The sequence below is a fragment of the Hyperoodon ampullatus genome (assembly GCF_949752795.1).
Source record: "Hyperoodon ampullatus genome assembly, chromosome: 8".
NCBI classification, from domain to species: Eukaryota; Metazoa; Chordata; class Mammalia; order Artiodactyla; family Ziphiidae; genus Hyperoodon; species Hyperoodon ampullatus.
The window spans coordinates 3,081,455-3,108,350 of record NC_136921.1 but is presented as its reverse complement, the minus strand read 5'-3'; the positions used below and the strand labels follow the sequence as shown (position 1 = coordinate 3,108,350).

At 63.5% G+C, this 26,896-nt stretch overlaps 2 protein-coding genes across 2 annotated transcripts; both read left to right on the top strand.

The window, feature by feature from the left end:
• Positions 1 to 1,763: 1,763 nt before the first annotated feature.
• Positions 1,764 to 10,343, top strand: KLHL30 (kelch like family member 30; the record flags this gene model as incomplete). The annotated part of the gene is made up of 7 exons (XM_079709915.1): positions 1,764 to 2,537; positions 3,820 to 3,958; positions 5,889 to 5,975; positions 6,510 to 6,665; positions 7,843 to 8,031; positions 8,559 to 8,704; positions 10,092 to 10,343. The coding sequence occupies 7 exons, from the start codon at positions 1,764 to 1,766 to the stop codon at positions 10,341 to 10,343; spliced, it is 1,743 nt and encodes a 580-aa protein (XP_079566041.1).
• A 7,838-nt stretch (positions 10,344 to 18,181) lies between these two features.
• On the top strand, positions 18,182 to 26,360 carry ERFE (erythroferrone; the record flags this gene model as incomplete). Its single annotated transcript, XM_079710133.1, has 8 exons — positions 18,182 to 18,352; positions 20,794 to 20,916; positions 22,213 to 22,315; positions 23,534 to 23,793; positions 23,866 to 23,974; positions 24,071 to 24,161; positions 24,927 to 25,005; positions 26,262 to 26,360. The coding sequence occupies 8 exons, from the start codon at positions 18,182 to 18,184 to the stop codon at positions 26,358 to 26,360; spliced, it is 1,035 nt and encodes a 344-aa protein (XP_079566259.1).
• Positions 26,361 to 26,896: the final 536 nt, after the last annotated feature.

Genomic DNA, 26,896 nt, shown 5'->3' with positions numbered 1-26,896 from the left:
GCCAGGCCCCTCAGTGTGGGGTGGGGGCTCAGCAGGCCTGCTTCCTTCCAGGTCCTGGCTGGGGAAGAGTGCAAGGGTGGGCCGGGGGAGGCTGGACCATACCTCTGACTGCAGCCAGGGCCACAGCGTCCAGCCCCCGTCCAGAGCTGGGTTAAGGCCCTTTGGTGTCCTGCCCACTCTGCCCTCCTCTCTCCTGGCCTGGCAGGCACTGGGTGGAGGCTCTGAGACCCTCTGGAAGTGCCCGCCCCCCTGCTGGAACTGCGGGGCAGCAGGTGTCAGCAGACAACCTGAGGCCCCAAGGGAAGGTGCTGGGCACCCTGGCCCACTGGTCCCCGGGGCTGCAATACCCGGAGAACGGGGACACAGCAATGAGGGGAATGTGAGGCCTGGGGGTGGGGTGGTGGCCGCCTGACTGATCTCCTGCGCTCCCCTGGGAGGGAAGGGCCGCCTTCATCCTGGCCAGAGAGACCGCTGGGTCAGGCAGGATGGACACTGACCAGGGCTCCCTACCAGTCCTGTCTGGGCAGAGCCCAGGCAGGTCCTTGGGCCCCTAGGTGGGTTCCTTGGGTGCTTCCCTGCTCAACTCCCGCCAATGGCACACCCGCCCCGGGGCATCCGTGGTGCACGGTTCTGCTTATGGGGCTTTGTCACTCTGAAGGCTCTTGGTTAACCCAGAATTTTGCACTGGACTCCACTTTGATGGGTCCGAAGCTGCCCCCTGGTGGACAGACAGCTTTTTTGCTGTGTGGTAACTCGGGGTGAGATCACCTGTGCAGACCTTTCCTTTCTCTGGGGCGGTTTTCTTAGGGCAAAAATATCCGAAGATCATAAAGAAATATGCACATCATTAAATAAGCCCAGAAAAGGATTTGCTGAATCAGGCAATCTGAACGGTGACCGCCTTCCAGAAAGTTTCCTTTGCCTGCTTATCTTTACCAACCTACGCCCAGCAACGTGTAACCTGGGGGTCCAGGGCCCAGGCCCCCGAGCCTGGTTCCCCCACGTCTGAGCTGTGTGGTCTTGGACAAGCGACCTGAGCCTTTTTTGCCTCTGTCTCCCCACTTGTAAAAGGGACTCAAACAGCACCCAGCTCTCGGTGGGGTTGCCGCGAGGGCTGAGTGATGAGTATTTGTGCAAAGCTCAGGATAGGCCTGGCACGTGGGGGGCACCGTGACAGCACAAGCTGCCGCGGGGACGTGACCCCTCGGCCCCTTTCACCGCCAGCCTCTTAATCGGCAGATGAGGAAGCTGGGATCAGAGAGGGGCGTGGCTCACCCAAGGTCACCCAGCAAGGTCATGGCCAGTGAGGACCTATGGGGCAGAAACTATTCAAATGCCGATGCTCTCCCCAGCAAGGTGGGATCTGGGAGCAGAAGAGGCCACTTGGAGGTTTGGGGGGCCACAGGGATCCCCACGCTCCAGGAGGTCTGTTCTGCATAGCGCAGAGGTATGGAAGGGGGGCTGAGGCTTGGTTCTCTTGCTGGCCTGTCCTGCCCTGGTCGCTTGACCACGGCTAGGTCTCCTGCCCTCTCTGAGCCTCAGCCTCCTCCCTGTAACCTGGGAAAGACACTGCCTGCCGTCCAGGGCTGTGGGGATGGCTTAGGTGACAGGCTGGGCGAAGCGCTTCACACATAGTTGATGCTCAGACCGATGGGCGGGTGGATGGGTGACTCGGGCCAACGAGACCGTCCCCGTGGCTGACTGTGCTGGCTCCTCTCCCTAGGAGCCCGTGGGGACGCCCGTGAGTAGGTGGCCGCGCAGCCATGGTGTGGAACGTGGACGACCTGGACTTCCACCTGCCCTCCCATGCCCAGGACATGCTGGACGGCCTCCGGCGGCTGCGCTCCCAGCCCAAGCTGGCAGACGTCACGCTGCTGGTGGGTGGCCGGGAGCTGCCCTGCCACCGGGGGCTCCTGGCACTGAGCAGCCCCTACTTCCACGCCATGTTCGCGGGCGACTTCGCCGAGAGCTTCTCGGCGCGTGTGGAGCTGAGGGACATGGAGCCTGCTGTGGTGGCGCAGCTGGTGGACTTCGTGTACACGGGCCGGCTGACCATCACCCAGGGCAACGTGGAGGCGCTGACCCGCACGGCCGCGCGCCTCCACTTCCCCGCCGTGCAGAAGGTCTGCGGCCGCTACCTGCAGCAGCAGCTCGATGCCACCAACTGCCTCGGCATCTGTGAGTTTGGGGAGCAGCAGGGGTTGCTGGGTGTGGCTGCCAAGGCCTGGGCCTTCCTGCGGGAGAACTTTGAGGCTGTGGCACAGGAGGATGAGTTTCTGCAGCTGTCCCAAGAGCGGCTGGCCACTTGTCTGGCCGGCGACCTGCTGCAGGTGCAGCCGGAGCAGAGCCGGCTGGAGGCCCTGCTGCGCTGGGTGCGCCACGACCCCCAGGCCCGGGCCACCCACCTGCCCGAGCTGCTCGGCCTGGTGCACCTGGACGCCGTGCCCCGGCCCCGCGTGCAGCAGCTGCTGGCCACGGAGCCGCTGATCCGGGAGTCGGAGGCCTGTCGGGAGGCCCTGTCCCAGGGCCATGAGGGGGTGAGTGACGGGTGGGGAGTGGGGAGAGGAGCTCCAGAGACCCCACCGGCATGGGGACAGACAGTGTGACGGGGGTGTCCCCAACCTTGCAACTCTGCCTCCCTTGGGCCGGTTACCTGTGAGGGGGTCGCAGTTCATCCCCAAGTACAGGTTGCGCCCCTGTGTGTGCCATATGCTGGACGTGAGGGGAGAGGGACCCCAGAAGTGGTCATTCCCAACCCCTGTCTTGAAGGAGCCCACAGCTTGGTGGGGACAAACCTGGAAACACAGCTAAGGCAGCATGAGAAAAGCCAGCGCTGGACTGTGGGCATCCTCAGAGGGTCAGGCAGTCACGGAGAGCTCTCCGGAGGAGGCAGCATCTGAGCTGGGCTTTAGAGGAAGGATAGGAGGTTGGCAAGGGGGAAAATACTACAGGAAGATGGCACAGCTTGTGCCCAGGCAAGGAGCACGGACAGGCGTGGCAGCCGGCCACCACCCACCCCTTAGGAAGCTGCTCGAGCGTTTATCGGGTACAATTTCCTATCTGTGCTGGAGGTGGGCCCGGTGGGTGGACAAGTCCTAATGAAGCGACGGGCCAGGGGGCCGAAGTCTGTCCGCTGCCGGGCAGCCTTGCTCAGAAGGACTTCTTAGGAGCCACGTCAGGGGATAAAGACGTGCCTCAGGCCAGTGGCGGGGTGTGTGGTGGCAAATACTAACCGCTGCCCCGCCAGGCAGAGGGCGGCCTCATGCTGGAGCCAGCTAGGAGCCCCGCCCACTAGGTCACCCTGTGACTGAGGGTGGTGGGAGGGCAGGTCTGAGAGGCAGTGGAACCCCGGGATCCTGGGAGCTCTGGGCGGTGGCTACTTACCCAGCCAGGTAGGAACATCCCAGCATTTCCTGCTGGGCCATCCCAGCGCGACCTGCCACAGGCTGGCTCGGGGAGCTGGGCTCCTAGTGGGGAGGGGAGCTTAGGTGGGGAGCTGGGGAAACGTGCGGGCCTTGGCTGCTCGAAGGGAGCAGGTCTCACGCGCAGGCACACCAGGACCTGCTGCCCCCGCCTCTCCCGGTCCTGAGTGCTTCTTACCCGTCGCCAGCACGGCGTGTGGACATGTGCGTGTGAGTGCACACCCACGCACAAGCACACCCGGGCACGCACGCCCTGCAGCTCGCCCCGCCCTGGCACAGGGCCACATGGAGGACCCACGGCTGCCCCCAAATGCCCCGGCCACCCCCCGCCGCAGAAGCCACCTTAGTGGCCTGCCGGCGCCCGGCGCCTCTGACCCCAGCCCTCCCGGCCCCACAGGCGCTGCTGGACCTCCCGCAGGAACTGGAGGAGGTTCTGGTGGTGGTTGGCGGGCGGGCGCTGGAGGAAGAGGAGGAGGAGGGCGCCGAGCAGCTGGCTCCCCGCCCCGGGAACTTCGCCTTCTACGACCCCAAGGCCAGTGAGTGCCCGTCCCGGCGTCCAGGGCACGGGCCCTGTTGTCCCCGCACCCCGACACGGGCTGCACAGAGAGCGGGGCACCCACCGGCCTCGCGGGGGCGGGATGGGGGGCTGCAGAGGAAACCGGGGCCCCTGCAGGGGAGGGGGCTGACCGTGGGGGGCGCTGTGGCCCCCCTCCCTCCAGCCACAGCCCTAACTTTGGGCCCCGGGGCCCTGGGTAAAGGGTCCTACCGCCCAGACGGCACAGTGTGGGAAGGTGGCCGCTGGCCGGAGTGGGAGGGCGGCCCGACCGCTGCTTCCTCTTGGCACCCCTGCCCTGTGCGCCCAGTGGAACCAGGTCCCAGGGGGTGGACAGAGGGCTGGGGGTGCAGGCAGCCTGGGGAGTGAGAGCTCAGGCTCTGGGTCGGCCCAGCGGGGCCCTGAGTCCGGCCTTTGAGCGGGGCTCTCCACCTCCTTGAGCCTCGGTTTCCTCATCTGTGAGATGGGCTTTGTAACAAGGGGCCAATGGGAAGAGGGGCCAGGCCTGCCGTCAGGGTGGGGCCTCTCCTGCCCGGGAGCCCCGTTACGTGCCCCCACCTGCAAGAAAGCAGGGCTGAGAGGTGAGCAGGACGGTGGAGGGGCCACACTGGCCCCAGGACGCTCTGTGGAAAGCACTGAGGAGCTGGCCGCTGCCCTGGGGCCGCTCGGCAGGTGGCCACCACCCCCACGGCGTCAGCGTCAGCGGCTGGCGGGCTCCAGCAAGTCTGAGGCCGGCTGTCCCAAGTCAGGGGCTGACGAGAAGGGATTTGGGGGCTGATGTCAGGAGCTGAGCCCAGGAGCAGCTGTCCCTCGGACCTCAAGGGGAGGGGGCAGGGGGGCACTGGCAGGCAAGGGTCTGGTGACCGCTGGGCAGTCCCCACCCTGGGGTGACACAGACATGAGTCAGTGGGACACGCAGTCCCTGTCCAGCGGGCAGGCACCCGGCGAAGCCTGGGGTTTCACATGTCCTGAAAACTGTTGTAAACAGTAAACAAAGTCCTCCCAGAGACATCCCCGAGGCCCAGGTCTCTCCCACAGCCTCCCACAAGCACCCAAATGTGTCCATTATAGGACTTAACCATTCCCACACTTACTGCCTCATTTTGGTTTTTTCAAAGCACTTTCTCATCTCTTGCTTCAGTTTCCCTCATGTAGCTTCGTGAAGGCAGGTCCAGCGTGGGTGCATTACCCCATCCCTCACATTAGGGACTGTATTTTTAACAGCAGCTGCCGTCTGACAGACGAGTCTCCTGTAGTCCCCACACCCCCGAGAGATGGGAATTAGCCCCATTCTACAGAGGAGGAAACCGAGGCTGGGGTTTATCCAAGGTCACACCGCTGGTGCCGAAGAGCTGGGATTGGGACCCGCTCTGCCTGCCACACGGCCGTGTCTGATCCCCCCCACGCTGCCCCTGGGCACGGAAGGTGCTCAGGATGAATGAACGGATGAGAAATGAGTGAATGAATGAGGCTTGTGTCATAACCCACCTGTGGCTAGTGATCAGGCCCCTTAACCCATTCCCCCATCCGACTGAGGTGGGACCTGACTCAGGCCCAAGAGGGCCATCGGGGGTCAGTGGGATCAGCTGCAGGGCCAGGGTGAGACCTGGCCTCTGGAGCCTGGACCACTTCTCGGCACACCCTGGGTGCAGTCAGGTGTCCAGTCTGGGTGCCGGGCTCTGAAGGCGGCGTGGGGCACCAGGGGTCTCCAGGAGCCGAGCCTGATGCACACGCAGCACCCGGGGCCACCTCGAGCCTCACCCCACCCGGTGTCCTCCCCCACCTCTGCCCCCAGCTGAGTCCCGCCCCTCGGCCCTCCCCACCGGTGCAGGGACATTTCTTTACCCCTAGAGCGGGGAGGAGAGGCCCCCGCAGTGAGCCCAGCCACCCTGACCCCTCTCTCTTCTTGCCAGAGAGGTGGATGGCGCTCCCAGACTTCCCTGACTACCACAAGTGGGGCTTCTCTCTGGCGGCGCTGAACAACGATGTCTACGTGACAGGTGGGCAGGCGGGCGCTCCCCGCCTTGAGCCAGGCTCCCAGCAGCTTAATCCACAGAGCAGATCTGACCCCTGAATGTAATGCCCGTGAGAACCAACCCTCACCCTCCCCTCAGAGGGATCCCTGCCCGTTTAGTCAAGGCTCTTCCAGACCTTTCCATCATGTGAAAACAAGGACATTTAAACTCCACACGAGGGTGCAGGGAACCGTTCTGTGTTCTGTCCTACAGCCGGGGCCTCCCCAGAAGGAACTGTGACGGAGGGTGCCGGGGTCAGTCTTCTGTTTTATATCTTAGAAGTTGGGGGGTCCTTGTAAGGTTTGATTGAGAAAAAAGCTTCCACTGGTGGAGGCTTGAAACCACTGATCTTGTCCCGCTTGTTTCTGGGGCGTCCAAGTCACACGGCAAGACTGCGCCACCACGGTCACCCCCCGCCCAGTGTCCAGCAGGACGGAGGCCTGGCGTGGGGGGAAGGGGGCAGGGCCCTGGAGAGCCCAGGCTGGCGGGCGCCCGAGTGGACAGAGCCTCTTCCGGCAGGGGGCTCTCGGGGCACCAAGACGGACACCTGGTCCACGACGCAGGCCTGGTGCTTCCCGCTGAGGGAGGCAGCCTGGAGGCCTGTGGCGCCCATGCTGAAGGCCCGCACGAACCACGCCAGCGCGGCGCTCAACGGGGAGATCTACGCCATTGGCGGTGAGGCTCCCTCTCCTCGCCTCCTGCCTCCTTCCGGCCCCTCCTCGCCCTCTGCCGCCTGGCAGCCTCTCACCCCCACACCTGGGCCACCTACTCCCTGGGCATCCGGGGTGAGGCTCAGACGCGAGCCTTGGTAGCCGGCCCCAGGGTGGGTGATTCAATGCTCTCCAGGGACGCAAGAACAGGACAAGGAGTCAGTCCCCGAAGGGGACCCATGAGGAGCTGGGGCCTCAAGCTGCCAGCACGGACGACCACTGCCATCCCAGACACTTGGGCTCAGCCCTCAGCTTGGGGTCACCTCCTCGGTGACGTCCCTGGGGTGAGGGGACCCGCCGTGCCTCCTGTTGCTGTCACCTTTGCCCACAGCACGCCCTCAGCCTGAGCCCAGGGCCCACCTTATCCCCCTTACACCCCAGAGCTGCTGCAAGGAGACGCTAACGGTTAGATGAGTATTGAGACGTGAGATGCGTGTGGGAGTTTCCCAAGGCCTCTGGAGGTGACAAGCTGGCCCTGAGGCCGTCCTGGGTGCCCCACCTGTCCTGGCCAGGCCCCTTGCCCTCCGTGGCTGCCGTATCTCTGACCCAAGGGTAGAGGGCACGCGTAGGGCCCAGGGCAGCTCAGGGTCCCCAGGCTCTCAGAGCCCAAGGTGGGCTCCAGGGAGAGCAGGAAGCCCTCCCACCCACGGCTGGTCTATGTCATTGTCACATCCAGAGCAGAGGTGCTGCCTAAAGCCCCCTCCACACTGACTTCCTCTCTCCCACGGAAGGACCCCACCATGTGAGGGGTCGGGGGGTGGTGGCCTCCTGGGGGCCCCGCGGGCACCTCTCCAAGCGCCCTGGGCTCTGAAAGGTTCAGAGAGGCTGGGCTTTACCGTGAGGCCCCATTGCCCACTCTGGAGTCGGGCAGTCCTGGGTCCAGGTGCCCACCCTCATGCCACTTCTTGGAGGTGAGGCCTTGGGCAAACACCCTCACCTCTCCGAGCCCCAGCTCCGCTCCCTGTACAATGAGGATGTCACCTGCCTCTCAAGGCCGTGCCCCTCTTCTCTTGCCCTTCCCCTCCTGGGGCACCCGGAGTGGTCCCTGCGGCCTCTACAGAGCCCCAGACCCTACGTTTCCAGGAACCTTCCCTCATCCTAGCCCCCTGCAGCCCTGACACCTCCACCCCTTTCGCCTGCAGGCACCACTCTGGGTGTTGTAGAGGTGGAGAGCTATGACCCCTACACAGACACCTGGACGCCCATCAGCCCAGCCCTCAAGTACGTCAGCAACTTCTCGGCGGCCGGCTGCCAGGGCAGGCTCTACCTGGTGGGCTCCAGCGCCTGCAAGTACAACGCCCTGGCTCTGCAGTGCTACAATCCGGTCACAGGTCGGGGAGAAGGGGCATGGGGCACGGGGGTCCGGGGCCGGGCCACCAGTCCCTCCCAGAGTGGCTGAGGGGTAGGTGGGACCCGGGGGCAGGGCACAGGTGGGATCCCACCTCAGTGAGTGGGAGGGTGGGGGCCCCAGGGGTAGGTGAGGCCAAGGGGGGCAGGGCGCGGGCCGCCACGGCCCCATCAGTGGCGGATGAGACAGTCGAGGAAGGCAGGGGACCAAGGGGGCAGGGGACAGGGGGGGTCACCAGCTCAGAGCCACAGCTCCATCCCAGCCTAGAGGTACAGGGGGCTGGGGGCAGAGTGCCCAGGGCGGGGGACAGGGAAGCCCAGCCCTGGGACTGAAAGCTGTCTGGCTGCTGCATCTGCCTGGAACTGGCCTCCTGGGAGGAGCAGTGGCCCGGACCCCCAAGGCACAGTGGGCGCCAGCTTGGGCTCTAGACGCTGTGCCAGGCTTTGGGCCCCCTCGGGAGCCCTGGCCGCACGGCCGCCTGGTGACCTGGGCTGGGGCGTGTCCCCGCAGACGCGTGGAGCGTGATTGCCTCGCCTTTCCTCCCCAAGTACTTGTCCTCGCCACGCTGCACCGCGCTGCACGGGGCGCTCTACCTGGTGGGGGACAATACCAAGAAGGTCTACGTGTACGACCCCGGGGCCAACCTGTGGCAGAAGGTGAGCCAGCCTCACCTCCCAGGGCGACCCCCACCTGGACCCCCGACCCTGCAGAGAGCAGGCCTGGGGACGGTGGGGTCTGGGGGTGTTGCCACCGAGGGAGGTGGGGACAGTGAATGGAGACACAAGAGCCCAGAGCCCCCCTGAGGATGGGCGCGCCGAGGCCCTCGGGCTGCTGGTCACGGAGGATGCTCTGTCCCCAGCACACAGCGCCTGTCCTCCTCCTCAGGGGGCAAAACCGGGCTCAGCCGGGGGTACTCAGGGACCTGTGGACTCAGAGACAGCGCCTCCTTCTTGGTGTCGGCCGGGCCCGAGGGGGAGTGAGTCTCCCGGCCCTGGGGGTGGTCAAGCCAGGGAGGGGATTCCTGAGCTATGGAAGCAGGGAGCAGCCATTCCTAGGCACCCCATTCCGCCCACCCCCATTGCCGCTACTCTCTCCCTCCTCCATCAGGCCCGGGGGAGGGGGCGGTGGGTGGACCCCTGGGGGCAACGGAGCCCTGGCCTTTCTCCCTGTTTCTTCCCAAGAAGGAGGAGGGACAGTGCCCGGAGCCCGTGGTGGCCTCAGCACTAGCTGGGCCAGCAGGGCAACAGCAAGGCCTCTGTGATCCTGCTGACCGCAGCTGTCCCCTGGCGTCAGCGCTCAGCTGACTGGAGGCCCCCATTACAGCAGCAAAGCAGGTGCAGGGAGGACCTGCCAGGCTGACGCTTTCTTCCTGGGTCCCGTCAGCCGGGCCCATCCCAGCCCACAGCATGGTACTGGGTTGGGTCCCAGCTGTGTGGGGCTCCACTTGGTCCTTCCCAGGCCTGGGGGTTTGCCGCCCGTTACTGTCTTCACTTGGAGACCTCTCTCTTCCTGCCCTCCCAGGCTCTTCCAGAAGGGCCCACATCTTTAGCCCTCACCCCGGAGCCCCCATCCAGGGCACCCCTGAGGCTACGGGCCGAGGCAAGGGGTGCAGGGGCAGGGCGATGGGTCCCATGGGGCACCAGTCAGGACTGCGGCCACATCGGTTCCCTCCGAGAGAGAACAGCCGAGAATCAGAAGCGCAGCCCAGCCCTCACCCTGGGAGGGAGCCCTGGGGTCAGGCCTCCACATCTCCCACCCCCTTTGACTCCCCAGCTTCAGATGTGAGCAAATTCAGGCCCAAGAGAGAAAGAGGGGGCCGGAAACATCATCTTGGGAGACGGGAGCAGTGGGGTCTCTCCACTGAAGGGAGAGTCTGAGGGGTCCTGGAGGGGCAGCCGGGGTGAGGTCCCAGGCAGCAGGTGTGCTGGTGCCCTGGATGGGGTGCGGGCTGTCCTCTCTGCATGTCCCCCCGTCCCACCCCGAGGGCACTGTCGTCACCACCCTCCAGTCGCCCACTGGACGCTGACCGAGGACCGTCCACAGGTGCAGTCCCTGCACAGCCTGCACGAGAACGGGGCGCTGGTGCCGCTGGGGGATGAGCTGTACATGACGGGCGGCCGCTGGCAGGGCATGGACGGCGACTACCACGTGGAGATGGAGGCCTACGACCCCCGGCGCGACGCCTGGACCCGCCACGGCGCCCTGCCCCGCCTCTGGCTCTACCACGGGGCCTCCGCCGTCTTCCTGGACGTCTCCAAGTGGACCCAGCCCTTCGGGCCCACCCAGGAGCCCTAAGCCGCCCCTCGGCGCACCTGGAGCAGGCCCGGCTGAGCCCCCGCCCCGGGGGACGGCCCCCTTTCACTGTGGTTTGTGAACCAAAGTGTCGCCGTCCCCTCCAGGGCTTGGGCTGGGTTCGGGCCACCAGGGGACGTCAGAGACACAGCCTTGGTCTCCGCAGCCACCACGCCAAACTCTGAGCTGACCCGCGGGAAGGGCTGGGCCTCTGGAAGCCTGTATGGATGGGAGAAGCAGCTCTCCTGCCCGTGGGGTGTCTGGGACCTCAGAGGAAGGAGCTCAGGGCCGGGGGAGCCTTGAGAGAACTCCGGTGCTCTCTGAATACTGGCCGCTCCTGGCTGTGTGTCCCACTGGTGGCTTTTGGAGGACCTGCACAGGTGAGGGTGACATGGAGGCCCAGGAAGCTGAGGCTGTTGCAGAGGGTGGGCAGCACAGAGCAAAGGGCCTGAGGTGGGGTCAGCGCCCAGCCCTGGGGGGCCTGCTTCTGCCTGTCCCACAGCTGTGTGACCACGGCCGGCAGCCGACCCTCTCTGGGCCTCAGGCACATGGGGCTGCCTCGGGTGGGCTGTCTGCTCTCCCTGCCCCCGGCCTTACGTTGGCACCTTGTTTCCAGACTGTTTCTGGGCACAAAGGAGACCCAGCTTTTTCTGTGTCAGCCCCAGGAGGGCAGCACTCACAGAGGCTCTGAGGGAAGGGGGTGGGGCGTGGGGGGAAGGAGAGAGGGTCCTTCCACCTGCTTGGGGGCTGGGGGCAGAGAGGGCAGCAGGGCTTCCCAGGGAGGCGAGCAGCAAGAGCCAGGATCCCCCCTGTTTCTTGGGGTGGTTTGCTTCAAAACAAAGGCTCTTCATCAGAATGAAGGTCCCCAGACGGGGGCCCACAGGACTGCCGGGACTTCGGGGGATGGCCCTTGGGCACTTTGGTGGCTTGCGCCCAGGCGACCTCCTGAGCGAGGAAGAGCAGCACTTGGAGTGACTCGCGTGGCTCGTGCCTGCCAGAGCCCCCCGACTTGGACTGGGTCCCCTCGCGGGGCTGGCCCCGCCTCCCTGCTCCTTCTCAATCATCCTGAACAAGGCCAAGTTTGTAGCCAAGGGGATGATGAAGGCCTCTCACTGGGTGCTCAGTGGGCCAACCCCTTTGACACAGGCTCCGTCAGGGGACACAGGGCTACAGATGGGGAGTTTTGGGTCCAGCCTGGCACCAACCAGCTGAGGCCTCGGGTACCTCCCATCCCCCTCTGGACCCGGGTTTCCTCTCCAGGAGCAGCCCGCAGGCTCCTCTGTGAAGGCATCAGGGACCAGAGGGGCCTCTGACATCCTTGGTTCTGAGGAAGGAATCCCTGGTCCCTCCAGCTTCTATGGATCCAGATCCACTTTGCTCCCAGACCTGAGCCCTCACAGCCATGTCTTATGGGAGAATTGAGTTGGCCCCAGGGCCCAGACAGAGCGGGGCCTGCTGAGCGTCTGCTCTCTGCACCTGAGGACACGTGGTGGGCTGGTGGCCTGGGTGAAAATGCGGATGAAGGTTTCTGGATCCTTGAATCTTTCCGTAAGAAAATCTTCTGAATTTTCAATCCAGACAGTGATTGAAAGTGCTGTTTCAAAACAAAGTCTCAGCGTGTCAAAGTGGACTTATGTTGATGGCAAACGGGTAGTTGAGAAGGTGGTGTTCTAGGAGAAGGCCTGCTTTCTGCCTCACTCGCCCTCACGGCACTGGGGGGCAGTACTTGGGATGGGGGAGCATGGCCCGCTCCAGGGCCTTGTCCTCAACTTTGGGGCACCAAACCACCCTTCATCTGATCAGCAGAGCTGGAATCGGGCCCCTCCAGTTGAGTGATGGAGAATAGTTTAATGAGGAGCTATTTCCGAGGTGCGGGCAGGCTGAGGGGGACCCAGCAAGGGCTCGAGCAGCTCCCAGGGCTACCAATGGTGGGGAGCTGCCACCATCCCTCGGCCTCCAGGGCCGAGCAGAGGAGATGCAGACCCCAGAAAGGGAGCTAGAGGGAAAGGGCTGCTGAGGAGCTGGGCCCTTGGCTAGAGGAACGCAGCCAGTGCCACTGCCACTGCCACTGCCACTGCCCCTGCCACTGCCCCAGTGCCTCCCACTGGCCAAATCCAACCAGAATCAGAGAAAGACAGGCCACTGACACAGTCTGTAGTGGCCAGCCTGCAGGGGCAGAGAGCAGGTGGAGAGAGCTGGACAGGGCACCAGGATGGGCAAACAAGATCTCCAGCACACAAATCAAACACAAGAGATTCTCATGTAAAATGGACGCTCATGTACTAATTCAAGCAAGGATGGTCATGGAGAATCCAGGCCTCCACACCCCTTTTCAAAGCCCCCAGAAAACAAGGCTCTTCAGAAGGTTTGGGGCTAGTGCGGAATCTAGAAAAGGGAACAGGTAACCTTGGAACACATGCAAATGCCCACCACTCTCAGACCCACGGCAGGTGACCACCTGCCCCGCTCCGGAATACTCGTGTGTGCCGGGTGGGTGCGTGTTGTCTTTCCCTCAGACCATGTTGGGTGAACTGAGACACCTCCAGCAGACCCTGCCTGCAGTGACCACAGTGCTCTCAGCAGCCAGACCCAGCACAGTCGAGCCGGATGAAGCTCCCTTTGGTCCCCAGATGAGCCAGGGTCTGGGGATGCTTCTAGCCATTTCCACTGGACTTGGACTTTCCAGTACTTCCTAGACAAGACCATTTCATTACTGAGCATCTTCCCTGTACCAGGCAGGGACAGGGATTGCTGGAATCAGCCAGTTGACATTTGTAATTAAATGGACTGGTCAAATGACAGTTCACTGTAGTCAATTTAGACCACTGCACCAGTTGGTTGGTTGACCAGTTGGCCCAGTGGAAAGTATGCGTATTGACCTGGATTCTGGTAGTGACTGAAGAACGGGGTGGTCTCAGCCACGTACAGCGTAAGGATGTCCACTCCTCCAGGGCTGTGTCATTCGTCTGTGATTCCCAGTGCCCAGCACAGCGCTGGACACTCAGGCTGAAGCGTAGCTGCTGTTGCTATGTGTGCAGGACCAGGTACATAGGAGAACAGCCAGGCATGAAGCGGATTAATTGAAGAATGGAATGGACTGTGATGAGACTCTTCATGGAGAAAGTAATTGCCTGTTTGGCATGAACACCCTAGGAGGCGACGTGATGTCCTCAAAGCTAACAGACTGTCCTAGGAATTATCTTGGTCACAAACACATTTAAGAATGTGCTTCTTCCCACAATGGCAAACACAGCCATCGAGAGCCTGCCATCTTGCATTAAGCTGAGAGGTGGGCTAAGGCCTAATTTTAAAATGAATCTCCTGAAAACATGGAAACAATTAGCAGAAAATAACCCAAGAGACCCTCCTGGTGAGAGGTGAGAAGGAATGCTTCCCCTGAGCATTAGACCTGAGGTCGCCCACGGTCCCGTCCAGGAAGTACACGCAGGTCCCCAGCACTTGTCCCTGTGCTTGGCACGCAGCAGGAACTGAGTCAACATTCATTGAATTGAATTGAATCTGTGGGCTTCAGAGCTACTGACCGCAAGTTGCGGGGGCCGGATCTGGACGAGTTTTAATTTGGTGGCTCCGTGACCTCAGGCCAATCCCAAGACCTAGCCTCAGTTTCCTCGTCTGTGCAATGGGGACAATCACGTGATTTGAGAATTAGATGATGTCATGCTGGGAAGGCTCCGACGGACAGCAAAGGTTGCTCGCCTGTATACTGGGAGGCCACACAACAAGGTTCCCATTGTTTTGGGGGGCAGAGGGAGCTTTGATTCCCATGACTTCATCTGCAAAGGTCCTTCCTTTGGAGGAAGAGAGAAGAGTGGGAACAGCTTGACTGCATCAGGCCGCTGGGAAGCCAGGGCTGAGGCCGTGACATGAGGGCCCAAGAATGAGGATTAGATTTCAGCCAGGCGTGAAGGCGCGTGGGGGAGGCCACCCCGAGCCCCGCCCGCCCCCTCCTGCGGCCACTCCATCCAGTCCCTCCTCCCTGGGATCCGTGAACTCACCCTCAGATGTCACCCTCACTTCTGAGCCCACGGGATGCTGCTGCAGTGGAAGGGGCCCCCGGGGCCATCGGAGCCTTGTTTGTGGTGGTCCTTGAGCTGCGTGATGCTTTGCTAAGCTCCCCCCTCCTCTGAGTAGAGGCCGGTTTGGGAATGTGACCCCAGAAACCTGCAGGGAGCCCCACCCGAGGGCCCCAGCCCTCTGCGCTCTCCCGCCCCACAGCCAGGCTGTGTCATCACCTCCGGAGAGGGTTACTGGAGGCTGCACAGCACCAGAACGGATTTGATTTGGGCCGTCTGGCAGGCCTAGGACATCATGAGGATTGTTCACTGTTTGGGAAAATAACTGTTTTTCACATGGCAACGGCTCCTGTCCTCAATGCTGGCCTTGTGAGGACTGGGGCTCCCTACTGTGAGTTGGAAATGATATCACAAGACTATCTTAAGGATCACGTGACCCAAATCTGGTCCCTCCCTCCCCACACGTCCCCCATGTTGCCAAAGTACACAGAGCCTGAGCCTCACCTCCCCAGGGTGTAGGTTGGGACTAAAGGTATCTGGTCCTGAGAGCAGCCTGCCTCACCTGCTGTGGACTGGATTCAGGCCAGCAACCCAGAAGCAGAGTCCCCAAGCAGCCGGCCTCCATGCTGGGGGGGATCATCACCGGCCACCTTACACCTCACTAATGGATGGGTCCCAGACGAAGGCTCGGGGCCGACAGCTGTTGTTGTGCCCGTGGTACAGAGCAGCAAACTGAGGCTCCGAGGGATGAGTGCCTAAAGGCCCTGAGGTGTGCCTCCTCCAAAGCCTCAGAGGGCCGTGTGAGGACCAGGTTTGCTGAGCAGACCCGCGGCTGGGTGTGACCTGGGCTCTGACCATGCTCTGCCATGGCCTCCACGGCCCAGGGCCTCTGTCTTCAGGTAGGTCTGAGGGCACCTACCCCCCGTGCCCCCATGATGTGATGTGATGACCCTCACTGCTCAGGCAGCCTGGAAGGCAAACAGGCCTCGCTTGTGGCTCCACACAGGACCCGCCATGGACTCAGCTCCTCCTAGAGCAGGCCCCGAGGACATGTGCATTAATCCCAGCTCTCAGCCAAGGAAGCTGAGACTCCAAGGAGCGCGAGGACAGGCTGGCCACCCTCAGGGGAGGGGCAGTGCCCAGGGGGAGCCCCTTTCCCACCACATCGGGCTTCCCCCCCGGACTTCCATCCCCTCAGGAAGGGAAAGCTCGTGATGACCCCCCGATTCAAGAGTGGCAGCCGCATGCATTTCCCTGGGCTTCCCTCACAGCCAGACCCCACACCTAAGGGGTTCCCATCTCAGGGAAAAGACAGAGCTGTATTTTCAATAACCTTCGAGTTCATCAGCAAGAACAGGCAGGACCCTGATGGGCAAAACATGTGGCTGTGAAGATGTGACCATGCCCAGGGAGCAAGAGGGCCCAGCCCGGCCCCGGCCCCGAGCCCAGGCTGTGAGTCCCTAGCGAACCCTCATCTCTCTGGGCTGACCAGTGAGAAGTGAATGAGGGGCTGGATGTGGACAAGCTTTTTCAGAAACATGAAGGTACCGTTCACAGAGCTGTATCTCCTGAGGCCAGAAGCCCCTCTCTGCCAGCGGACTGTGGGTTTCAACGATGAAAACCCCCCACACTCGGCATCCCACGGTCCCAGATGAAGTCTGCCCCGCAAAATGAAAGTGAACAAAATTTTAATACCTAACGCTGAAGCACACGCCCAGCACACACACACATGTCATTACAAAGTTCCAACGCCCGGCTTCCTAACAGATGTTCCTTGTGGGACCAGAAATGAGAAGCCACCCAAGAAATCCTGAATTCTTTGAGAACCTTCTGGCAACACCATCTACAAATTTTGGAGCAAATGGCCTTATTTGTAACAAATGGTTGCCGATGGAATAAGTTCATATAGTTTATTGAGTATGTATTATAAAAGCCAGTATTTCTCAAATATCTTCTTGGAGAGCTTCAATTTTTTTTTTTTTTTTTGCGGTATGTGGGCCTCTCACTGTTGTGGCCTCTCCCGTTGCGGAGCACAGGCTCCGGACGCGCAGGCCCAACGGCCATGGCCCACGGGCCCAGCCGCTCCGCGGCACGTGGGGCCTTCCCAGACCGGGGCACGAACCCGTGTCCCCTGCATCGGCAGGCGGACTCTCAACCACTGCGCCACCAGGGAAGCCCCAGAGCTTCAATTTTTATAGGAATTTCAGTTTTTTCATTCCACTGATAATTTCCCCCCCAAATTGTATAAAGATAAAGACAGAACTCCTTTGCAGTTCTAACTTGCCTTTCAGTAAGTCTCATAGAGTAAGTCTGTAGGACACACCCTGGCGGGGACACATTCTCAGGGTGGGAAGGGTATTTTTCTCTTTAAAACCCCCCCAAAACTACCACCATGCCCCCATCCTACAAGAAAAGAGGCAGAACCACAGGGAAAACTTAACATCTAATACCAGGCTTTTTCTAAAGTATTAAGTGTTTCCTGTCCCCGGGAAACAGTGCAGGGGTGGCAAAGACCGCAGGCGACGCGGTGAGGCCTTGACTGAGGATGACCCCCAGCCCCTCCCCCAGGCCCTGGCTGCACTTGCTGAAATTGGTGGAGCCACCCTCTGAAACAGGACAGGGGGAGGTCCCCCCTCTTCTCAGAAGAGGTGGAAACCATCCCTTGTGAGGGTGGCAGGCCCTTGTAAGGTGCAATCCTGAGCTGTGCCCTTCCCTTGAACCCCCTGAATAAAATGCACCGTTTACCCACCAGGTTCAGGCACCTCGGGAGGGACACAGGAGAGACTGGAGTGCCAGCCTCGGCACTCAGGGCGGGGTGTGGGCGGAGTGGACGGTAGGGGTGGAGAGGCGACACGCAGGTGATAGAACAAACAGCCCAGGGAAGAGTGAAGGGTCTGCTCTTTTCTCGGAGGAGCCTGGACCCCAGGCCTGAAGGGCCGGGTCCACCTGTGCCCGCGGCGTGCCCTGCGCTGATCCTCGTGGGCTGCGGGTAATCTGGTCTCGGGTCGGATCGGCCCCCCCGCCCCGCCCCCCCGGCCCCCAGGTCGAGATTGGGCTCAATCCTCCCAGTCCAGGCCTCAGGGCGCCCGCTTCAGTGCAGGGCGCCTGTCCCCGGCTGTAGATTTGCTCCGTGCCCCACCCCCGCCCCCGGAGGCCCCTGCAGGTGCGCCCTGCTGGGGAGGAAGAGCCCGTCCCTGACCTCAGGGCGCCCCAGCCTTGGGGAGAAGGCCGCCTCGGAAGGGAGGGGCCGCCGCCTGGGAAAGGGGCTCCAAGGAGGGACCCTGACGGTCTTCGCGCTCCGATGTGCTCAATCTAACACGCAGGGCGCGGCCGGGAGAATGGGGAGGAGGCGTCTCGAGGTCCCCGCAGAAGACGCGCGGGATAGGGAAGGGAGAAGGGATGCCCCGGGTCGGGAGAAGGGGCGTCCGGGCTCCCCGCCAAGCAGAAGCGCGGGACACAGCGCAGGAGGGACCGGGAGCCCCGAGTTGGGGCGGAAAGGCGCTCGACAGGAGGGGGCGCTCAGGCCACCGCCAGCCAGCGCTCCCCGAGCCCCCTGCCTCCCCTGTACTGCCTTCCTCGACCCCGCGCCCCCTTTCCTAACGCGTACCCCGCACCGCAGCGCCCCCTTCCCTCCCCGCACCGCCCCTCCGCCCCCGCGGCTGCAGCGCGCGCGGGAGCCGGGAGGGGGCGCCGGCGGTGATGCGCGCTCTCCGGGCGACGCGGGGGATTCAAGCGCGTTATAAGGCGCGGAGCCGGAGGGCGAGTCCCAGACTCCGCGCTCGGAGGAGAGAGGGACCCGCCGCCCACATGGCCCCCGCCTGCTGCCCTGCCGGAGCCCTGATGCTCGCGTACGCGGGCCTGCTGGCCGCCGCCGCGGGCCTCGGCACCCTGGAGCCCGGCGCGCCCTCGGGGAGCCGCGCCCGCGAAGAGCCGCCGCCCGGGAACGGGCTGCCCGCGGGTTCGGCCGCCCGCCCGCAGGTAAGACGCCGCCCGACTACTCGCCCGGGCCCCAGCGCCCCAGAGACCTCCGGGCCTCAGCTTCCCCACTCGGAGCCCTCACCTCCTGAGCTCTAGGGCGCCCTGGAGGCGGAGGGCGCTTGCTTCCAGGGCGGTGGGGAGCGCGGCGCCGCGAGCGGGGACCTGGGCTGGCTTGGGTGTCCTCCTTTGTAAAGTGGGCAGAAAAACGCCTAGCTTGCGGGGGAGGCCCAGGAGGTCTGGACGCCTCCCCACTGCACAGACGGGCGCCTTAAGGCCAGCCTTGACCTTGGCTTTTTGGGTAGTTCTTTGGCATTGAAGCAAAGTTCTACCAGACCCGGGGGAAATGCCTTTTCTTTGGGGACTTCTGCGTTGGGAAGTGAGTAAAGTGTAAATAACTTCATTCTCCTGAAATTGGGAAGAACGTATTTGTAAAAGTGTGAGCAAGTTACTGACCACCACCGCACCCCACCCCTGCCCCCAGTCTGTTTGGTGCAAGTCTCTCTGGAAAACAAAAACTGCCTTCCTGCCGGCTGGGGAGGGTGACGGGGAGAAAGGGGTGGGGTGCCGGGCCCCGAGTGACGTGTGGCCGAGGCCGGTGATGCTTACTTAGCTCTGCCTGCTTCTTCCTTCCCCTGCTACAAAAGAGGGTGCTCAGGTTGGAGGAGGCTGGGGAATTGGGGCCTTCAGAGGGGCCCTCAGTGTGGGTGGGGCCTTTCAGACAGGGAGGTGAGGGCCGTCGGGGAAGGAGCTTTGAGTTTCTTTTTTCTGAAGATGCCTGTGGGCGGTGCAAAGGGCAGAGGCTTGCTGGGGCCTCAAGCCTGCACCTCCGCTCTCAGCATCACTCTGGGAACCGTGGTGCCCCCGCTAAAGAACACCCCCATTAAAGACAAGTGGAGGTGGCAGCCAGCCCTGCCTGCCCCCTGGGAGGGGCCTCCCCGAAGCCCTCGTTCTCATCACCTCTGGCCACTTCCCATGGACTGAAGGCAAACCCTACCCAGCCAGCCAGCCACAACCCCTGGGGGGCAGGGTTGCCAGATGTCGGGCTGTGGTGGCCGGGAAGCAGAGGGGGCTTCACGTGCTTGCAGGTGGGGTTCTGGCCTTGGACCCTCCTTGGGTCTACGGAGGCTCCTTTCTGAGAGCCCCTGGAGGCTGGAGACTTCAGTCGGCCAGGGCAGTTGCCAGATACCCACCCATACTGCCGCAGGCCCATCTCCCAGACCCCCAGACCAACGTGGTCCCACCTGCTTCAGTTCCCCAAACCAAACTGGGGTCCACAGGCTACTGGTCCAGCTGGGAGGGCCAGTGTGGCACACCATCCAGCCCATGTAGAATCCTCCTGCCACGTGTTTCCACTGAGGGCAGCGTGAGGCCGTGAAGTGAGGCCACAGGTCCTGGTGTCCGTGGAGAGGAACCAGTCGGGGGGCGCCTCGCGGGGCCCAGCACCCAGGGAGATGTGGGGAAGCCCCAGGCGCTCTGAGGCCTTTCCGAGGCCCCTCCGTCCCACCCAGGCCCCCTCCCCATCACAGCACACTGGCTCCTGCTGGGAGGCCCCGGATCCTTGCAGAGGGGCTGCCAGACCACTGGGTCTGCCTCTGACGAAAGGGCCTGGTGGCTCCAAGATCCCAGGGTCCTTCCATCAGTCACCGGAGTCGGTGCCCATGACCTCATCCAAGCCCTCTTGAGCCAATTTCCGTCCCAGCTGGCAGCCCTGCCTGGAGCTCAGACTGCGAGGCCCACTGCCCAGAGGGCCAAGGGCCTCCCCCTGCAAGGTACCTCCTGGAACTCTCCTCCATGTCAGGACTAGTCAGAATGCACTATGAAGGGGAATGGACATTTCTGGAACCGTCACTGTCCTTGCTTAGGTCACGCGTCTCAGAAGTCCTGAGGCAGATGAGTGGTGTCACATGCTGTGCAGGCGCCTGGAGTCATGATATCTCAGTGCTGGACACACCCCCACCCCGGTCCCCCTAACAGCCCTGGACTGTAGGCCTCAACATCCCTGAGGGCTGAAATTGGCTTCCCTGGAACTTCGGACCATCGGGCTCGGTCGGGGGGCCTGCTGGCAGTGGGGGGCCCTGCCTGAGCACCCGTGCATGCCGGTGGTCTGATCCTCTGACTCCCAGGAAGGTGCATTCACTGCAGCTCCCGGGACGGAGGCTGGGACAGGCCTGGTGGCCCAGCAGAGCCCGATTCCCACCTGCTCTGGAGCTCTGCACCCCGTCTTCCTCCACCCATGCCCAGGGGCCTCTTCTCCTGCAAAGTCCAGGCTGTGGAGGGGCCTGTCCCCCAGGGGTCGTCCTCCGCGGGGCTGGGGGCCGGGGCTGTGCTGTCTCGGAGGGCGCTGTGGCAGGGGCCTGAGGGTGCCGGAGGCCAGTCCTGCACAGTGACCTCCTGCAAAACGTCCAGGGGAGGCAGACCAGCTGATGGCCACTGTGTTCCAGGAGCCCACCGTGGAGCAAGTGCACGGCATCGATCCCCGAGATGCCTGGATGCTCTTCGTTAGGCAGAGTGACAAGGGCGTCAACAGCAAGAAGGGGGGCAGAGGCCAAGCCAAGAAGGTGAAGGTGAGCCCTGGAGCCCCAGCCGGCGTTGTGTGTGTGTGTGTGTGTGTGTGTGTGTCCTAGGGTGTGTGTGTGTCCTGGGTGTGTGTGTATGTGTCCTGGGTGTGTGTGTGTGTGTGTGTGTGTGTGTGTGTCCTGGGTGTGTGTGTCCTAGGGTGTGTGTGTGTGTCCTGGGTGTGTGTGTGTGTGAGCCCCCACCCACGGGCCTTTCCCCAAACCCCCTGTCCACCACCACCACCCCACACCCCTCACTGGCTCCCACTGGACACTGAGCATTTCCAACAAGCACAGACCCTCACCCTCGGGCCAGAGGGCACAGAAGTGTCAAGCTGGGGCCTAGTGACCCTGAGTTTGGGGCCTGTTCCATTTACCCTGCACCCCTAGAATGCCAGGCAGCCTCATTGGCTCCCCACTTTCTCTCCCCTCTGCATCCTGGCACAGGAGGCCTGGGCTGGCCTGGTAGGGCAGTCAGGGACCAAGCTGGAGGGGCCTACAGGTGGGCTGGGGTGACACAGTCTGGTTCCTAGTGGCTGGGGGACATGGGGGCCCTGGCAGCTGCTGGCCCGCACTCTCATTCAGCCTGGCCAGGGACCTGGCACCTGGTCCTGATGGCTGACTCTTGCCTTGAGCCCCAAAGAGGGCTGTGTCCGCTGGGGTGAGGCGCTCTGGTCACGGCTGTGCTGCCCATGCTGAGTTCGGGCCTCACTCCGCCCCACATCTGACCCAGTGACCGAGTGCCGGGCTCTGAGCCTGAGGCAGCCGGGCTGCTGGGCTGTCACCATGGCCTGACCCGTCACCCCCGACGCTGAGCTGGGGGCTCCCCCGGGCTCCTCCTTGCAGGGGACTTCCTTGCTCCTGGGTGGGTACCAGCCCAGCCCAGTGAGGGCTCCTTGAGGACCCCAGGCCCCGGTGCTGGGCCAGGCACAGGGAGGACTTGCCAACTGGTGCCGTGACAGACCTTGAGAGTCGAAAGCAGCCTGGCGTGCCCCTCCCTCCCCTTTTCCCTCCATCAGGAAATCCAGCCCCAGGGCTGGGCTGCAGCCCTCTGCTTCCCCACTCGTGCACTTTCCTCCCCCCAGCCCTGCCCCCAGGGGCCCCACCACCCTGAGGCTCTGTGCCTGCAGCTTTCACTGCCTCCTCAGGGGAATCGGAGGCCCCGGAGGCTGACCTCCACCTCAGGGGTCAAAGCAGGAGCCCCCCCGACCCTTGCCATGCTCGGTGGCAAGAGCTTGCAGAGGGGGTGCCCGCGGCCCCCAGCCTGTCTGTTCAGATGTCTTCACCGTCCAGCTTCTCTTTCAGCTCAGCCTGCCAGGGCCCCCAGGGCCCCCCGGCCCCCAGGGCCCCCCGGGCCCCATCACCCCACCTGAGGTACTGCTGAAAGAGTTCCAGCTGCTGCTGAAAGGTAGGGAGGGGCACCCACCCACCCCCGGTGTGAGCGGGGCCGGGGAGGGCATCCTGGAGGAGCAGGGGTGGGCTAGACCTTTGTCTGTTGACCGGTATCCCAGGGAGGCTTCTGCTCTGCTGCTGGCCTGGGTCAAGGCCGTGGCTCAGGAGCTTGCGGGGGAGGTGGGAGGAGGGTGGTGAGGAGGTGGCTTCACGGAGGAAGGTGGACTTGGCCACTCGGTGTTCAGCAGGTGCCTGGGGACCAGCATCCATGCCCCACCTGGGAGTCCGGTGAGCCTAGCAAAGGCTGAGAGATCTAAGCCCGTGCCCCCCAGGTGGGGACTGTCAGGGAGGGCTCAGGGCCCCTTAAGTTTGCAAAGTGCTCCTCTGATCCCCGCAGTGACACCAGGGAGATCGGAGGCTCACCCCAGTAACACAGGCCCCCTTTCTACCCCCTGATCACCTGTGCCCCCGCCTCTTCTCCTGACAGATCTCTGCCGCTGGCCTCGGAGCCCCATGGGAGGGCACCAGGAGGCTGCCCTCACGGGGCAAGGAGGATGGTGTCTGGGGGCAGCACAGGGAGGAGGAGGATGGGGCAGCTGAGCTGGAGGCCGCAGGGGGGGACAGCAGCGCTGAGCAGGGCTCTGGCACCTAGGGCGGTGTCCCTGCACTGTGGCCAGCTGCTGAGTCGCGGCTCACGCTGTTGACTAGAGTTAATGTCATTGTGAAGAGCTACTGAGCCTTTTTCCCCCTTCAATTTAATGTACTGTTCATTTAAATAGACCAGCTTTAGCAGCTGAAGAACCTCCATATTATGTGCAATATAGCTGCAAAATTATTTATTTATACCCAGCTTCTTTTCAAAAATGACCAGTCTGGCTTAAACTATTGCATTCCCTGATACAACAAAAATGTAAACAGAGAAGAAACAGCAGCGGGAAGGGGGAAGAAGCGGTAGGATAGGCAGGTGAAGCAGGAGAACGAGGGTCCTGGGTGAATCAGCCCTGAGCTTCCCGGTTGCCAAAGCGTGAAAGGAAACAGGTGCAGCCGCAGGATCAGGAGGCAATTTCCGAAGACCCTCCAGGCCCGACTGCGTGCGCCCGGCGCGCGGTTCCGGGGTAACCGGTAATAGTCCCCCGCGCTCTCAGCAGCGCCCGGTTTTAGGGAAGGGGTCCGGGCGGGACACGGAAGGGCGAGCGAGGCGGTCCCGGCGCGGCCACCGCTCGCTCTGTGCCAGGCGCAGTGCGCACACGCGAGTGCGCGGAGCCTGAGCCCCGCCCGCGGGGCCCTGCCGCGGTGCCGGCCGTCCCCGCGGAGGACGAGGAGGACGAGGAGGAGGAGGCGGCGGCGGGGGGCGCGGGCGTGCTGGCGCTGCTGGCTGCGCCCCTGGCCCCGGGTCCGCGGGCGCCGCGCGTCGAGGCCGCCTTCCACTGCCGCCTGCGCCGGGACGCGTCGGTGGAGCGGCGCGCGCTGCACGAGCTCGGCGTCTACTACGTGGTGAGTCCGGGCCGGGGCGGCCGGGGCGGGGCGGGCGCGGCGGGCCCGGGGTGACCGTCCGTGCGCCCGCAGCCCGACGCCGAAGGCGCCTTCCGCCGCGGCCCGGGCCTGAACCTGACCAGCGGCCAGTACACGGCGCCCGTCGCCGGCTTCTACGCGCTCGCCGCCACGCTGCACGTGGGTGAGGCCCGGGGCTGGGGCGGGGCCTGGGGGGGGGGGGCGCCCCGCCGCGCTCGGTTCCCGCCGCCCGGTGACCACCCCCGCGCCTCCCCCGCAGCGCTGGCGGAGCAAACGAGACGGGCGCCGCCGCGCCCCCGGGACCGCCTGCGCCTGCTCATCTGCATCCAGTCCCGGTGCCAGCACCACGCGTGAGTGGGCGCGGGCAGGGCGCGTAGCCCGGGCGCCCGCCTCTTCCCTCGGGGCTTTCCCCGGTTACCGTCAGGCGTTCCTCCCGCCCCGGCACGCGCTCCCAGAACCCCGACCCGGGACGTGGGGGCCCGGCCCGCCCCAGCCCCTGCTCTGCCCGCCCCCCACAGGGGACTGACTCCCATCCGGCGACCCGAGGCGCCAGCGTCGCGTCCCCAGGCCTGTCCTGACCAGTCTATGCGGACCCTCCCCAGGCGCTCTCCCAGCCCTTCTCCGTGAACTTGTCCAGCTTCCCATCGCTTGCTGGTCCGGGAGGGCAGGGCTGCTCCTTCGGTGTCCCCAGCACCCAGAACAGCCCAGGCAGAGAGCAGGTGCTCCACAGCGGTTGCAGAAGGCATGCATGGGTGAAGTTCAAATCTTCTCACTCTGGTTTGGAAAGCCCTGCACCGATTGGCCTGAACCCAGCCTCACTGCTGCCAGCCCCGCACCTCCAGCTGCACCGGCCATTGTCTCGCTTCCCATCAGAGCCAGGATTTGCTGCCCGGCCCTCACGGCACACCTTCAGCCCTGTGGAGCCTGTCCTGTCCTTACTCCTCTTGGGGACCCAGTTCAGATGCCACCTCCACCAGAAGCCCTGGCTAAGACAGCCGTTCTCATGGCACTTTGCTGGGTGTCGGGCACTGCGGTGATTGTGAACACACTGTGCGTGACGTTGGTGGTTCTGGGGCAGGGGTCTCGGGCCCACCCTCTTTCTGTTTTGGCCGCAGCTCCCTGGAGGCTGTCATGGGGCTGGAGAGCAGCAGCGAGTTCTTCACCATCTCGGTCAACGGCGTTCTGTATCTGCAGGTGTGTGGGGCAGGCTCAGCTATGGGGGGGCCACCACCTGGACACAGCCGTGGGGGTGACTGGGCAGGGAGCGGTGCTGGTGGGTGCTCAGAGCCCTGGGTGCAGTGCCCTCAGCCTCCAGGCCCGGGCAAGGGTCAGGGCGGCACAGAGCGCTCCCGCTAGTCCAGGCAGAGCCAGGCCGAGACCGGGGCTCCTTTCCCCAGACCTGGCCCTCCCACACTGAGGACTGGTGCTTCTGGCCATAAAGAGCCCTTCGGAAGGGACCCTGGGCAAGGGAGCGGGGGGCAGTGACCGAGGTCAGCTCTTTGCCCAGGGTGACATCATGACCCCCTGGCCCACTGGGACTTCGGGAAGCAGATGCAGTTATTTCCTGCACAAAACCCCGACTGACAAGTCTCTTTCTAGAACTGTGGGGATTTGGGCAAAGGCTTGAGAAACTGATGAAAAGATGAGATTTCCTTAAAAAGAAAAATTTAGGTACAGATGTGTGGAATAAAGCGCACATGTAAATAGCACTAACTAGGCCAGGCCCATTCTGAGCACTTAACATAAATTACCCATTACTCACAGCGCTTTGAGGTAGAAAATACTATTCCCCCGTTTACAAATAAGGGAACTAGGGCACAGAAACGTTAAGTAATTTGCCCAAAGCTCGCACACCAAAGCCAGGATTGGAGGCCAGGCTGTGGCTGCAGGCGGCTGTGGTTGCTGGAAGGCGTTTAGAGGTCTGGTCCCTGGCGCTGCTGCGTGAACTCAGATGGCACACAGCGTGCCTGGGGTCTTAAGATGCAAATGCCCAGATTCTGCATCTCTGGGAGTTCCCAGGTCACATCTGGGGATGTGACCCTACTGATGCCTGGACCACATTCGGAGTAGCCAGGCCAGAGTACCAGTCCCACAGTGGCTCTACCAAATGGGTCAGTGGCCAGGCCTGTGGGGGGAAGGGGCACCCTCACACGTGAGTTCAGCACACTTTCAGGCTTCGAGTGCAGCAGAGGGAACTGTTTGATGCTCGAGCCCCACTCTGGCCCTGAGCGGAGGCTTGCATCCCTGCACATGCACTGCAGGGAACCCATTGGTGCCGGGGCTGATGGAGCTGGGGAGGAGGCACTAGACCAGGCGTCAGGGGTGCTGGGTGTGAGGGCAAGGCCTGCCGGCCCTCGCTCCTGTCCTTGGGCGGGGCGGGGCGGGCGTGGTGTGTGGTCCGCGCGCCTGCAGGCCGGTGACATCCAGGCTGACGCTGACCCTCCCCGCAGGCGGGGCAGTACACCTCTGTCTTCCTGGACAATGCCAGCAGCTCCTCCCTCACGGTGCGCGGTGGCTCCCACTTCAGTGCTGTCCTCCTCGGTGTATGACCGGCCACCCCAGGCCCTCCCTCTCGCCGGGCAAACGGAGCAGGAGTGCGAACAATCTCGGGGCCGTGGCGGAGTGGCGGGGGCCACACGCAGGAGGGAGCCCGCCGAACTGCCCACACTGGCCACCGCAGTCCAACCCAGAGATGCCACTACAGGCAGCCCGGGGAGGTGACACGCAAACTGGCAGTCCCAGACGGGAATGATTTCAGGGTGCCAGCTTAAGTTAAAGGGGAGACGTTTCAGCGTGCCCAGGAGCACGTGCTTTGTCCCTCCCCAGCTGCAGGCCTGGGCCCCTCCTGGCCCCGCGGCCCCGGCAGCCTCAGCCTCATTGCTGTGGCCCAGCCCCACCTTTTCCATCTTTCTTAGTGTTCTCATGGGCTGCCTGCTGGGAGTGCCAGGGAGGAGGGTAAAGGCCGCCCAGCCTGCCTGGTCCCCGCCTGCCTCTCCCAGCCCTGCCTTTAGCCTGCCGTGGACCTCAGGGCCCTGCTTGGCCTGCAGGGACCACGGGGCCCAAGCCTCTCCTTGTGGCCCCGGGG